Source organism: Carya illinoinensis, chromosome 10 (assembly GCF_018687715.1).
Source record: "Carya illinoinensis cultivar Pawnee chromosome 10, C.illinoinensisPawnee_v1, whole genome shotgun sequence".
NCBI lineage: Eukaryota > Viridiplantae > Streptophyta > Magnoliopsida > Fagales > Juglandaceae > Carya > Carya illinoinensis.
In genome coordinates, this window is record NC_056761.1 from 8131059 (window position 1) to 8143670 (window position 12612).

Below are 12612 nucleotides of genomic sequence, written 5' to 3' on the forward strand. Positions count from 1 at the left end.
ACCAAAATATAAATTAATTGAAAAAAATAAAAAGAAGAGATTATATAATAAAAATATTGTTAAAGTATATTAAAAGAATATCTATTTTGGATAATTCTTGAAAATATTCTCAAAAAAATACCTGTCTTTATTATTAACAATATCAAAACTTTTGCATGCATAAAAGTCCAAGGGAGTATAAATAGAGTGCTAGATAGTAGATGAGAGATAAGAAAGTGGGGCATGTGAAAAAGTGATAAATGGGTTAAAATGAAAATAAGATAAGGAGGAACGATGATAAAATGAGAGAGAAATAATAATAATAAAAAAAATGTTTAGAGGAATGAACAGTAATATTTACATGTAGAGGATTTATTGTAACTGAGTGTAAAATAGAAATAGAATAGATGATTCAATGGAATGAACTTTTGGCCATTTTTTTTATATTTTACAGAAATTTATATTTAAAATTCATTGTGAGTGCTCGAAGTTGGTAGCCCAAGACTAGATGAGGCGATTCGAAGCCCACAATAATCGTTTGGAACTTTGGTACGGTGTCCGTATGTACACTTATAATAGTTAATAGAAAATAAATACTGAAAATATAAATAAAAATGAAGATACACAGATTTACATGTCTGACTTTCCTATTTCTTTTGCTCCTTTTTCCTAACCTTGTCCTTTTGCTTTTCTCCCTTTTAGCTCTTGATGATGATTAGGGCTTTAGTGGGTCTTGGGCTGGGCCTAGTGTTTTTATCACCTAATAAAAATTGTTTCATCTCATCTCTTTTTATCATTATAATTTTTTTAAATTTTTACATAAAATATAATAAATAATTTAACTTTTCAAATATTAAAATAATAAGAATATTAAAAAAATAATATTTTAATAATATTTTATTTAACTTTCATCTCAACTTATTATCTAAACAGCAATTTAAACTTTTCACATGCCAACCTCACTAATTGAAGAGTTAACAATCTCGTCCAAACGTAAAGAGGATTCATGTTAAGATTATAATAAAACTTATTAAATCTACTTCTTTTTATCATTTTAAATTTTGTTAAACAAGTCGTGATTTTATAGAAATTATTGATTTTGAATATCTTAGCTACCGTTTGGATAATGGGTAGAAATGAGATAAGTTAAGATGAGAGTAGAATAAAATATTATTAAAATATTATTTTTAATATTATTATTTATTCAAGATTTAAAAAAATTAAATTGTTTAATATTATATTTTATGTGAGAATTTGAAAAAATTGTAATGATTAAATAAAATAAAATCAAATGAGTTGAATCCAAACGGGGACTTAGATCTAGCGCAAGGATTTTCAGTGAAATCAGTAGTGCTTATTTCAGGATTCAATATTGGTGCTGCGGGCACTAATGTTTGTTGATCCGAGAAGAAAGGAAGAACATTACTCAAGGAATTATTCTTTTCTTCTGGCGTCCTTGCTTAAATTCCTGCCTTCTCTTGCGCATAATCAGCCTTCACTTATATATACTTGGCACAAGAAAGAAACCATATGCATGTGGAAGGTCTACCTTTTCTGTCATGCATATTATATAGATCATATGCCACCGAAGGAATGAGAGAATCTGTACAAGAGAGTGGGGACCCTATAAAATATCGATCTTATAATGGATTTGTAATACTTCATATCGACGGATTGAGCATATTATATATATATATATACATATATATATGTATATATATATATATATATATAAAATGGTGAATGATTCTGTATTTTTTCAAATAGAGTTTGGACCTAATAATTGGATTGTTATGGGCATAAGATGCTATCTATGTAACAAGAGTTGAGATCAGGTACTAAGACAATAATTAAAATTTTGAAACAATTAGGCCTGGTTTGATTAGCCAGATGAGATATCTGGAGCTATATGGTATAGAGGCCTATCCAAATGGTATATTTCATCTCTAAGTTGAAAACATTCATTGAAATAAACAGTAAATAAAATAGTGCAAAACAATGTAAAACTAATAATAAATAGTTTAAAATAGTAAATGAATAAGGCAAAACTAACATAAATAGGAAGTAAACAGTGTAAAACTAATATAAACAGCAAGTAAACAGTGCAAAACTGACATAAACAGTACAAAATAGTAAATGAACAGTAAATAAACAGTGCAAAATCTTAAATGAACGGTACTTTCCAAACCGTGGTACCCACATATTTTTTAAATCTCAAAATGTAAAAATTATATCATCTTATCTTACTATTTAAATATAATTTTTTTTATAAATTATTTTATTTTATTTTAATTCAAAAATCTTACTACTATTTAAAATATTTTACCTTATCTGTGTAACTAAATAAATTTCAGTTATATATTTGAAGTGGTATCATAACTCGTGCCAAATTGAAACATGCATGGCTTCTAGATCTCTGACTTTCTGCTTACACAAATGTCAAATCAGCTTGAACAAAATAAACGATCACACGTAGTAGATCAACTAAAACAAAAAGGAAGAAGAAGCGAACTTGAGTCCTACAATACCAACAACAACAAAAAAACCTGAATTTCAATGTTTGGTGATCGTCTTGGACGTGTGGTGTAGCTTTATATTCTTCTCTCCTATCATCTTCCCATTTGAATCAACCGACACATAAGCTTCCTTATATATCCGGTACTGATGCTTTACCTTGAATCCGACTATCTTATATTGGACATCATTCTCCATGCAAGCCTTAAACTCTTTTGTCCCATTGGTAATATTCCCTTTCCATAATTGTTTGTCAGCATTCACAAACACTTCATATGGTGTGGTCTTTTTGTATCCTTGATAGAAACCAGGCAGAGAGCTGGAGCCAACGAGTGCATCAGTACTACTGTAGTACAAGTTTATGCAGATGTCACTGTAGTAGATGCTCATCTTTTCGTTGGGGTTGAAGAACTCGAGATTCAAGAAAAATGAGGTATTATGGCTGTAATTTGATGTAGAATTCCAAGCATCCAAGGCTGGAATGTAGGCGTTGGTGATGAGGTAAATGGGACTCTTCGGAGTTACACTTACCCATATTACCACTGAGAAAAATCCCAGAACTATTAAAACTTGAAGAAACAAGCAGCATAGAGAAGATTCAGATTCAGAGTAGTCATCGAGCAGAATAGGGCGAGATTCATCAGAGTCGTGTTCTTCGAGATCAGCCATACTGGGGAAATACTCTACCCTGAAGAAAACTGATCATTGAACATTTGGGATGTAATTTTATTCCACGTAACGTCTAACATTATATATATGAAGGCAAAACGAGTTGTATTGTTTTCTTGTTCATTAATCAAAGACGCTCTTTCCAAAAAAACGAAACCTCAGTTGTTACACTTTTCCTTCATTTTTGAAATAAAAAATGTTGTCTTTTTGTGGAAAGCTAAACTTTTAAGTCACCTGCATGCACAGTCCATCGTGTTCACAGGCTGGCACAAAATTCCGTCTGTGTGTCACTGACTCACTTGTGACTTCACCTGCATTAAGAACGTACAGAATAATATGTTGATCAAGACTCCTTAGCCACGAAGTCCTTCAGAGCGTACAGAATAATATGCTGATCAAGATTCCTTAGCCACGAAGTCCTTTAAGAGCATCTCAACCGGCCGTAACGCATACGTTACCTTTTTCCATACTTTTATGAAAATTTTAGGGATATGTTTAAAATCATCTCTATATCTTGATCCTCATGTTAATAAAAGTGTTTGTGAAATATATAGTAATTTTCCATATTTAAAAAATTATTGTACAACTCTAAATTATTTTTATTAATATTTTATTCTAATTATTTTCACTTTCTATTATATTTATCTACTTCTAATTATCTATATTTTTTTTTATCATACTCATATTTATTATAATTTTAAAAATAATTTAAATAATATTTTTAAAAATAATTTAAATAATTACGAAAATATAAAAAAATTAATTATAAAAATATTATCATACCCACAAAAAATAATTTAAATTTTTGTTTAAAATATCCACTAGAGTAATAATTCAAAACATAAGAAAAAATATTGAGTAGTTAAATTTATAAATAGAAGTGAAAGAAAAAAATAATTAAAAAAAATAGAGAAATATTATTTTAATAGAATAAAGAAATAATAGGGAATGAGACGTAGGAAATTTTTAAAAGATAAGTAAAATTTTGAAAAAAATTTTAAATAATACTATTTTTAACTAAATTATAAGAAATTTTATAGAGAACTCAATATAAATGCTCTAAAAATACTGAATACCTTTTTCATGGATCTTACGTGCCACAAATTAAGAACACGGTTGCAGACCTCAAAAGCATATCATGAAAGAAGGATTCAAAAGATTACTAGAACTTGCTTTTTCTCATCTTCACTCTAGCAAAATGATCTTAGGTGAGGTTTAGATATTGAAATAAGATGAGATAGTATTAGATAAAATTTAAAATTAAAAAAAATATTATTAGCTGGAATATTATTTTTTTAATATTATTATTGTTGAAAATTTTTAAAAAGTTTAATTATTTATTATATTTTAAATAAAAATTTGATAAAATTATAATTGTGATATGAGATGAGATGAAACATTTTCATTATCCAAACGAAGATGTGCCTCTTCTAATTATTTTCCATTTTTTAATATGGCCACCAAAATATCAAAATTTTCATATTTCATATCTGAAACCTCAACCTAATTTACAATTTACTCCATCATTAAGATCCAATTATTCAAAATTTTCATAAAAGGTGACCAAGGGGTGTTAGTTTGAACTCTGAAGAGAAAAGTAACAACTAATTTATTAGTACCATAGTCATCATGTGTTCTCTCATGTTGCTAGCGCTTTTCATAAAAATGTTTTCACCATCTATAGGCTTAGTTTGGATACATAAACAATTTCATCTTATCTTATTTAATCATTACAATTTTTTTAAATTTTTACACAAAATATAATAAATAATTCAACTTTTTAAAATCTTAAAATAATAATAATATTAAAAAATAATATTTTAATAATATTTTATTTAACTTTCATATACAGCAATATCATCTCATCTTGCTATCCAAACTAGATCTAAATTAATCATGACAACGTATAATAGCCCATTATTCATATTATTTTAATTATCCGAAGTTGCCATAGGCCTTTTGTTTTGCGTACTAAGATTAGATCAGTCTATCATTCTTATGTAGAACAAATCATGTAAGAAAAACAATGGAAGCAAAAGGGAATGAGTGAAAACATAGGAAAAATGCTCACTGCCTTACTTTATTTCATAAAAGTTCATTGTATTTTCCTTTCACTGTAATGTTGTTGCTTTACACTAAAAATGGACAGACAAAATGCTAACCAACTAGAGAATATTTGTACCACCTACAGTCTGTACACCTGCAGACTAACTAATTCTAAATTTACATAAATATACATTACAGCTCATCTAGAAGGACAACTTAGTAAATTACTTACAAACTTATTACAAGAGACAAGTTTATTCGATGAAGGGTGTGACTGCGTATCAGGATCATTGATTTTGTCATGAGCAGCTGCATCCAAGTGATCTAAATTCTTGGGAGAGCTGATGCCATGTTGCTCTAATAATAACCCCCCCCCCCCCCCCCCCACCCCCAAAATAGAAAAAAAGATAGAGAATAGAGGTTGACTACTCCCATCTTTGAGAGGCGTGAGAAAAGAATACAAGAAGGTAAAGATTTAGTAAAAATGTCAGCAAGCTGTGAGTTGATGTGAACATGAGCAATCTTGATGTTACCTTCTTGTATTTTATATCGGATATGATGACAATCCACTTCAATATGTTTTGTTTTCTCATAAAAAATGGATTGGCTGCTATATGTAGAGCAGCCTAGTTATCACAAAAAAGTTCAGCAACTTGTGGATGAGGGATGGAGACATTGGAGAGATCAGTGAACAGCTATTGCAACCAAGTGATTTCAGTAGAAATGGATGCCATTGCACCCGATATTTTGCCTCAGCTGCAGACCTTGAGACAACTGTTTGTTTCTTAGATCTCCATGAAATGAGAGAATGACCCAAGAAGATACGCAAACTAGTGATTAATTTTGCATATGTCTGGGCAAGAAGCCCAATCTAAATCACAATAGCCTATAAGCTGAAGTGGGGAACTTGAAAAAAGGAGGATGCCTTGACCAGATGCATTTTTTAGGTATCTCAGTACCTCGTGGGCTGCAGCAAGGTGGGAGGTGGAAGGGTGATCCATAAATTGACTTAGGACTTGGATGGGGTAACTAATATCAGGTCTGGTTAATGTGAGGTAAAGCAATCTACCAATGAGTTGTCTGTAGGAGGTAGGATCAGCTAGGGTTGTCCCTAATGACTTGCTCAATTTGTGGTTTTGGTCCATTGGGATCTTTAAAGGTTTACAAGCTAGATTGCTTGAGTTAGCAAGAATATCTAGAGTGTATTTCCTTTGACAGAGGTGAATTCCATTGGGTGATCGAGCAACCTCAATGCCAAGGAAGTATCTTAAGGTTCCAAGGTCTTTTATTCTGAAATGTGTGTTAAAAAAAGTCTTGAGAACTAAAATAGATTCAAGGAAATTGCTTGCAACTACAATGTCATCGACATACACAAGTAGTGCAGTAAAAGTAGTAAGGGTTAAGCAAGTAAATAGGCTGTAATCAGCTTTGGATTGAGTGAAACCAAAGGCAACTAAGGAAGTGGAAAATTTATAATACCAATGGCATGAGGCCTATTTAAGGCCATAGAGACTTTTGTTGAGCTTGCAGGCCTGGTCAGGTTGTCTTTTGGTGGGTGGCTTCTTCATGTAGATTTCTTCATTGAGCTCTCCATTAAAGAAGGCATTGTTAACATTAAATTGGTGGAGATGTCATCCTTTAATTGCAGCTAAGGCAATAATGGTTCTGACAGTGACAATCTTCACTATTAGGGAAAATGTTTCATGATAATTGGGGTCTTTAGTAGCTTGTGTGTAAGTGTGTGGATTATTGGTGGAAGAGATAGTAGCAGAAAATAAAGAGAATTCAGGAGACAAGTTATGATAAGAAATGGAAGAAGATAAAGGAAAAGAGATACTTGATGGAGCTAATGCCATGTTCACTAATTGAGGGGATGAGATTAAAGTTGCTTGCTGGCAATGAAAGTCCTGCAGGTATTGAGGAGCTTTTCTCATTCGAGTGGATCTTCTAAGAGGAAGAGAAGAGGAGATGAAGGTTTTGCTATTGATGGAATGGAAGGATTGGAGGAAGGTGGCATGGAAAAGTCTAGGGGTGTGGATAATGAGGAGTCTGTTTCTGATGTGAGTGGCAAAGAGGTGCTGTGTGGTGGGGGTGAAGGTGAAATAAAGGAAAAATAGTTTGAGGGAGGGCGGCAGAAGATGGCAATTGATAAGATAGAGTTTGAGGAAGGGTGGTAGAAGATGGTATTTGATAAGATGGAGTGGAATGATGTTGATGGAAGGGAAATACATGCTCATGAAAAGTAACATCTCGAGAGATGAAAACTGAGTTTGTGTTTAAATCAAGTAGCTTATACCCTTTTACCCCAAAGGGGTAACCAAGAAAGACATAATGCCTACCTTTAAGATCAAATTTTTGTCTATTTTGAGAAATGGAAGAGGCAGCCTACGATTCTCATGTGAGAATATGTAGGATGTTTGTTTAAAAGGATCTCAAATGGTGTTTTATTATAGAGTAAAAGAGTGAAAATTTGATTAATTATGTGAGCTGCTGTGAGAATACAATCATTCCAGTACAAGTGGGGAAGATTAGATTGAATTTTAAGAGTTCGAACTATGTTCAAAAGGTGTTGGTGCTTCCTTTCTGCAATCCCATTTTATTATGGGGTTTCCACACAAGTTCTATGTTGAATTATTCATTTCTTGTTGAAAAAATCTGTCATGTGAAACTCAAGGCCATTGTCACTTCAAAGTGTTTCAAACTTTGGTATGGAATTGTGTTTCAACAAGATTACAAAAAGCTTCAATGCATTGTCTGGTATTTGATTTAGCCTTGAGTAAATATATCCAAGTACTCCTAGAGTAATCATCTACAATGGCCAAAAAGTATCTTGTGCCATCATAAGCTGTGACTGAGATAGGTCCCCACACATCACAATAGATTAGTTCAAATATGGCTTTGCTTTTACAGAAACCAACATAAAATGGAAGTTTATGATGCTTGGTGAGTGACACACAAAACATGGATTGGTATTGGAAATGCCAGAAACATGATTTTTAATAAGAGAGTCTGAGATTACATGTAATCTAGAAAGAGGGGTATGACCCAATCGACAATGCCAAAGATCTGAAATAAGATCAACATTTTTTAAAGTAGCTGAAATAGAGATATTTTTATGTAAATAAGTGAAAAAATGATCTAAGAGAGCTGTTGGTGACACTGGTTCTGCAAGTAAGTGGTGGAAACTATTCTTTATCTCACCATACCAAACATGGTCCATGACAAAAGGTCCTGGATAAAACAAAATGGTGAAAGAAAAATAAAACAACAAGATAGTGAGTTGGTTAGCTATTTTACAGAAATCAAATTGAAATAAAGTGAAGGAACACATAACACATTATTTAGTGTTAAATTGTTGTGAATGTAGAAGTACCAATGTGAGTGACAGGTGCAGTGTGGCCATTGAGAAGTTTAACTATAAAAGATACTGGAGAGGTAATGGATGAGAAGGAAGTGGTGCTACAGATCATGTGATCTGTAGCACTAGTGTCAATGATCCGAAGTGTGTGTGTGGGGGTATACGTGGGAGTGAAAGAACTAAAGCAAGAAATAATACCATTCATGGTGGAAGAGTGTGTGCAGTCTGCCTTGACAATGTTGTCTGAATGATTGGCAATGGACACTTCCTTTGGCTGTAGTAGAGACAACAGTGGTGATATTGCTCTTTGGTGAAGGTCAACTTGTCATCTGAGGAATCCTCTAGCTAGAGTGAAGTCATGTTGGCAGAGGGAAAGCCATGTTGCTTGGTCTTACCATGAAGTTTGTGCTTAGGTGGATAGCCTTGTAATTTGTAGCACTTTTATACTATAATATGTCCTATCATATGGCAATGAGTACAGGTGGGGGCTAAGGCATTGCCTGCCTTAAAACAAGTATAAAGGACATAGCCCTGGATTTTGCAGTGAATGCAAAAAAGTCAGTCACGTTTAGGTTACTGAGGTTTTTTAGAAAAGAATTTAGGGGAAGTGTATGGTTATTTGACAGTAAGGGCCATTATGTTTGCTGAAAGGGCATGAGATGTTGCATCTCTTGCTGTTGGATCATAGAAAAAATTTTGTTTAAAGGAGGCAAAGGATCTAGGAGCATAATTTGGTCACGGGTTGCTTGGAATGAGTCATTTAACCTCATAAGAAATTCTATCACGCAATCCCTTTGGTATCTGTCAAGCAAGATGGTCAATTTGCCACAAATATAGCTAGACATAGGGTCATATATACTAGGTTCATCCCATAGAGTTTTATGCTTGCCAAAATATATGCTAACTGAATCAGTATCTTGTTGCAAATCTATTAATGCCTTTTTTAGCTGAAAAATTCGATGACCATTTTGTTGAGTAAATCTATCTGAGTTCACCCCAGATTTCATGTGAAACATCATCCACCAAAGCAGTACTAGATTTGAGGGATGGATGGATAGAGTTGTGAAGCTAAGACACAACCAGATCATTGCATCTTTCCCACGCATTATATAGAGGGTTAGTGACAGTTTTTGGTTTTGTGAAGGTTCCATTGATGAATCCTAGCTTATTTTTGGTACGAAGAGCTTGACACATAGCTCTTGACCAAGTTGTGTAGTTTTCAATGGTAAGAAGGTCAGGGACCAAGGGAAGTGAGGGGTTATCATCATGGTCAAGTCTCTATGGGTTGGTGAGGTTATTGAAGTCAAGAAAATGAGAAGGAATTGATTCAGTAGTCATTTGAAAAATAAAAAAATTTCTCACTCTGAGGCTCTTGATACCATGTAAGAATAACAATGAAAGCAAAAGGGAATGAGTGACAACAGAGGAAAAATGCTCTCTGCCTTACTTCATTTCATAAAAGTTCATTGTATTTTCTTTTCACTGTACTTCTATTGCTTTATACTAAAAATGGACAGACAAAATGCTAACCAACTAGAGAATATTCATACCACCTACAGTCTGTACACCTTCAGACTAAGAGCATTGGCAATGGTTTATATATCTTTATATGTAAAATCACATCTTTTGAAGATTGATTTTACATATGAAGAAAAATTTCTACACTATTTTATGCCTTTTTTAACCAAATAATAATAAAATATTAATTTTTTTCCTATAAAATAAACCACGAAAATCACTCACGACAAATCGTCGATGATTAAAGGCCAAGGAAGAAAAATGTTCAACTTCAATATGTAATATTCAGATAAACTGCCCAATAGGATGCAACTGGAAGAAGAAAATGAAGATTATTAGCAGGCATTCACTCAAAAATGTGAGAGGAAATGAGAACGATAGGGAGAAAAGGGCATACCTAGAACCAAAAAAAAAAAAAAAAAAGAAGAACAAAAGGGCAGATATAAAGGAAAACGATACCAAAAAAAAAAAAAAAAAAACCCAACCACTATAGGAAGAAAAGAAGCTTACCTTCATCGGTGGAAACTAGTGACACTGTTAGAAGGAATGAAGAGAGGAGAGAACAACGAAAGAGAGGGGTTTTTGAAATGGTTGTTAAGGAGAGAAGAGAGAACCGTGATAGAAATAGAAAAAACAATAAAAATAATGTTTGAAGAAGAAAAATGACATCTTCAAAGATAAAGAATGGCTGTTCATAGCTAGCTAGCTATAATTTTTTAAATGTATAAACCAATGCACATGATTTTAAGGGCAATTTATTTAAATTTGAAGATAGAGATGAAGATAAATAAGTCATTGCTAATACTCCTAATTCTAAATTTACATAAATATACATTACAGCTCATCTAGAAGAATGACAACTTAGTAAATTATTTATAGGAATATTACAAGAGACAAGTTTATTCAATGAAGGGTGTGATTGCATATCAGGATCACTGATCTTGTCATGAGTAGCAGCATCCATGTGATTTGAATTCTTGGCAGAGCTGATGCCATGTTGCTCTAATAAATCATACATATGAATAAAGTGGATCATACTGAATTGATTATTATCTATATAAATATGTTCAACAACGTTAAATAAGCAATAAACGTTGTTTCATGAATCCATTTTTCTCACTGTAAGAGGACAAGAAATTGAAACATTTGTATCGTATGAAATTTATCACTTTTGAAATGAGTTACATAAAAACCACTTCTGAAATGAGTTGAATATGATAAATCGTAAGGGGACAAAAATGCCCGATCGATGCCTCTGATCAAGTGAAGTAAACGGGGCATCTCCTGTCTATATAGGTTGGCAAGAGAACGCCGTTGGTGCCCACCGAAACATCACAGGTGGCGTGGGCATGATGGCGTTTGGTTTGCCATGTGGAGATCTTAAATCGGATGTTCGACGTTATTTCTAGACGCAACAGCACCATCCCAGCCACACGTAATTCGTTCTTCAACTCCGTCCAACGCTGGCCGTCCACAGTCAACGCCGACCCACTCAGCTCGTCTGCCACCACCGTCGTGTTCTTCGGCTTCTGGTAAAACGGTAACAGCAACTGCTTCCACCCGAATTTTGTATCCTTGTAGTAAACTGTCCCGTTCATGGAATCATAGTAGATCCCGATGTTCACGTTCGGGTTCCGGATCGTCACGTTGAAAGACATCCGGGGATTATAAGTTGCTTCAGGAACCGAAAACTCGTGGATATGGAACCTCGGTCGGTGCGGGCGCAGGCTAACCCAGAGTACGAATGTGATCAAGCCTACAACCAGTAGAAATGCCAAGAAAATGGCACATACCAACTTGGAGACACGAGTGGTGAGGCTATCCCGGACCCGGTGGACGATTTCACGGGCGGTGTGGTGGCGCTTTATGGGTCTGGAGTTGCTGTTGGATTGGACGGGTAGCCGGCCGGAATTATGCATTCTCTTTTGCAGCGGAGAGAAATCGAAGAGTTATACAGCTTCTGCCTATGGAAAATGTCGATGAACAGAGGTGGTCTTTTTTATGTAGGAAATTGATCAAAGTGACGGAAAAGAGAAAGAAAGGATTTACGTGCGAGAGGTTAGGTTCTTTTGCATGGTGAAAGGAAGGAATATTAAGGTGGTCCTTGTTTTACCAATGGGTAACGTATGTATACAACTTGCTCGATCCCCCTACATTAATTTCGTGAGAGAATTATATTATATACCTTTCCTACGTACTGTCATGTTTTGCTTTGCATTAATATATATACACATTTTATACATTTTTAAAAATTTTTCTTATACTGAAATTCTATTTGCAAGTCAGCATAGATAATTCACATCTAATGAAGCGTCAATTATCTCAAATAATTTGATTTAAAAAATAAATTTAATTTTCAATTTTACAAGTCAAATAGTACCACGTTTGTAATTATATGGATAGTGTGTTCTGTAAATCGATTTGCAAATATTAGAATAACTCGACATTAAATTACTATTGTTTGAAGTTGGATTAAGTATCATTAAGGTTTTGGAAAAGTCATGGTAGAATTAATTTTATTTTAATTA

At 33.4% G+C, this 12612-nt stretch overlaps 2 protein-coding genes across 2 annotated transcripts; both read right to left on the minus strand.

Moving 5' to 3' along the window:
• Positions 1 to 2532: 2532 nt before the first annotated feature.
• LOC122278378 (NDR1/HIN1-like protein 6) lies at positions 2533 to 3162 on the minus strand. The gene has a single exon (XM_043088572.1). The coding sequence runs from the start codon at positions 3160 to 3162 to the stop codon at positions 2533 to 2535; it is 630 nt and encodes a 209-aa protein (XP_042944506.1).
• Positions 3163 to 11165: 8003 nt separating this feature from the next.
• On the minus strand, positions 11166 to 12137 carry LOC122279660 (NDR1/HIN1-like protein 2). The gene has a single exon (XM_043090415.1). The coding sequence runs from the start codon at positions 12001 to 12003 to the stop codon at positions 11344 to 11346; it is 660 nt and encodes a 219-aa protein (XP_042946349.1). The 5' UTR covers positions 12004 to 12137; the 3' UTR covers positions 11166 to 11343.
• Positions 12138 to 12612: the final 475 nt, after the last annotated feature.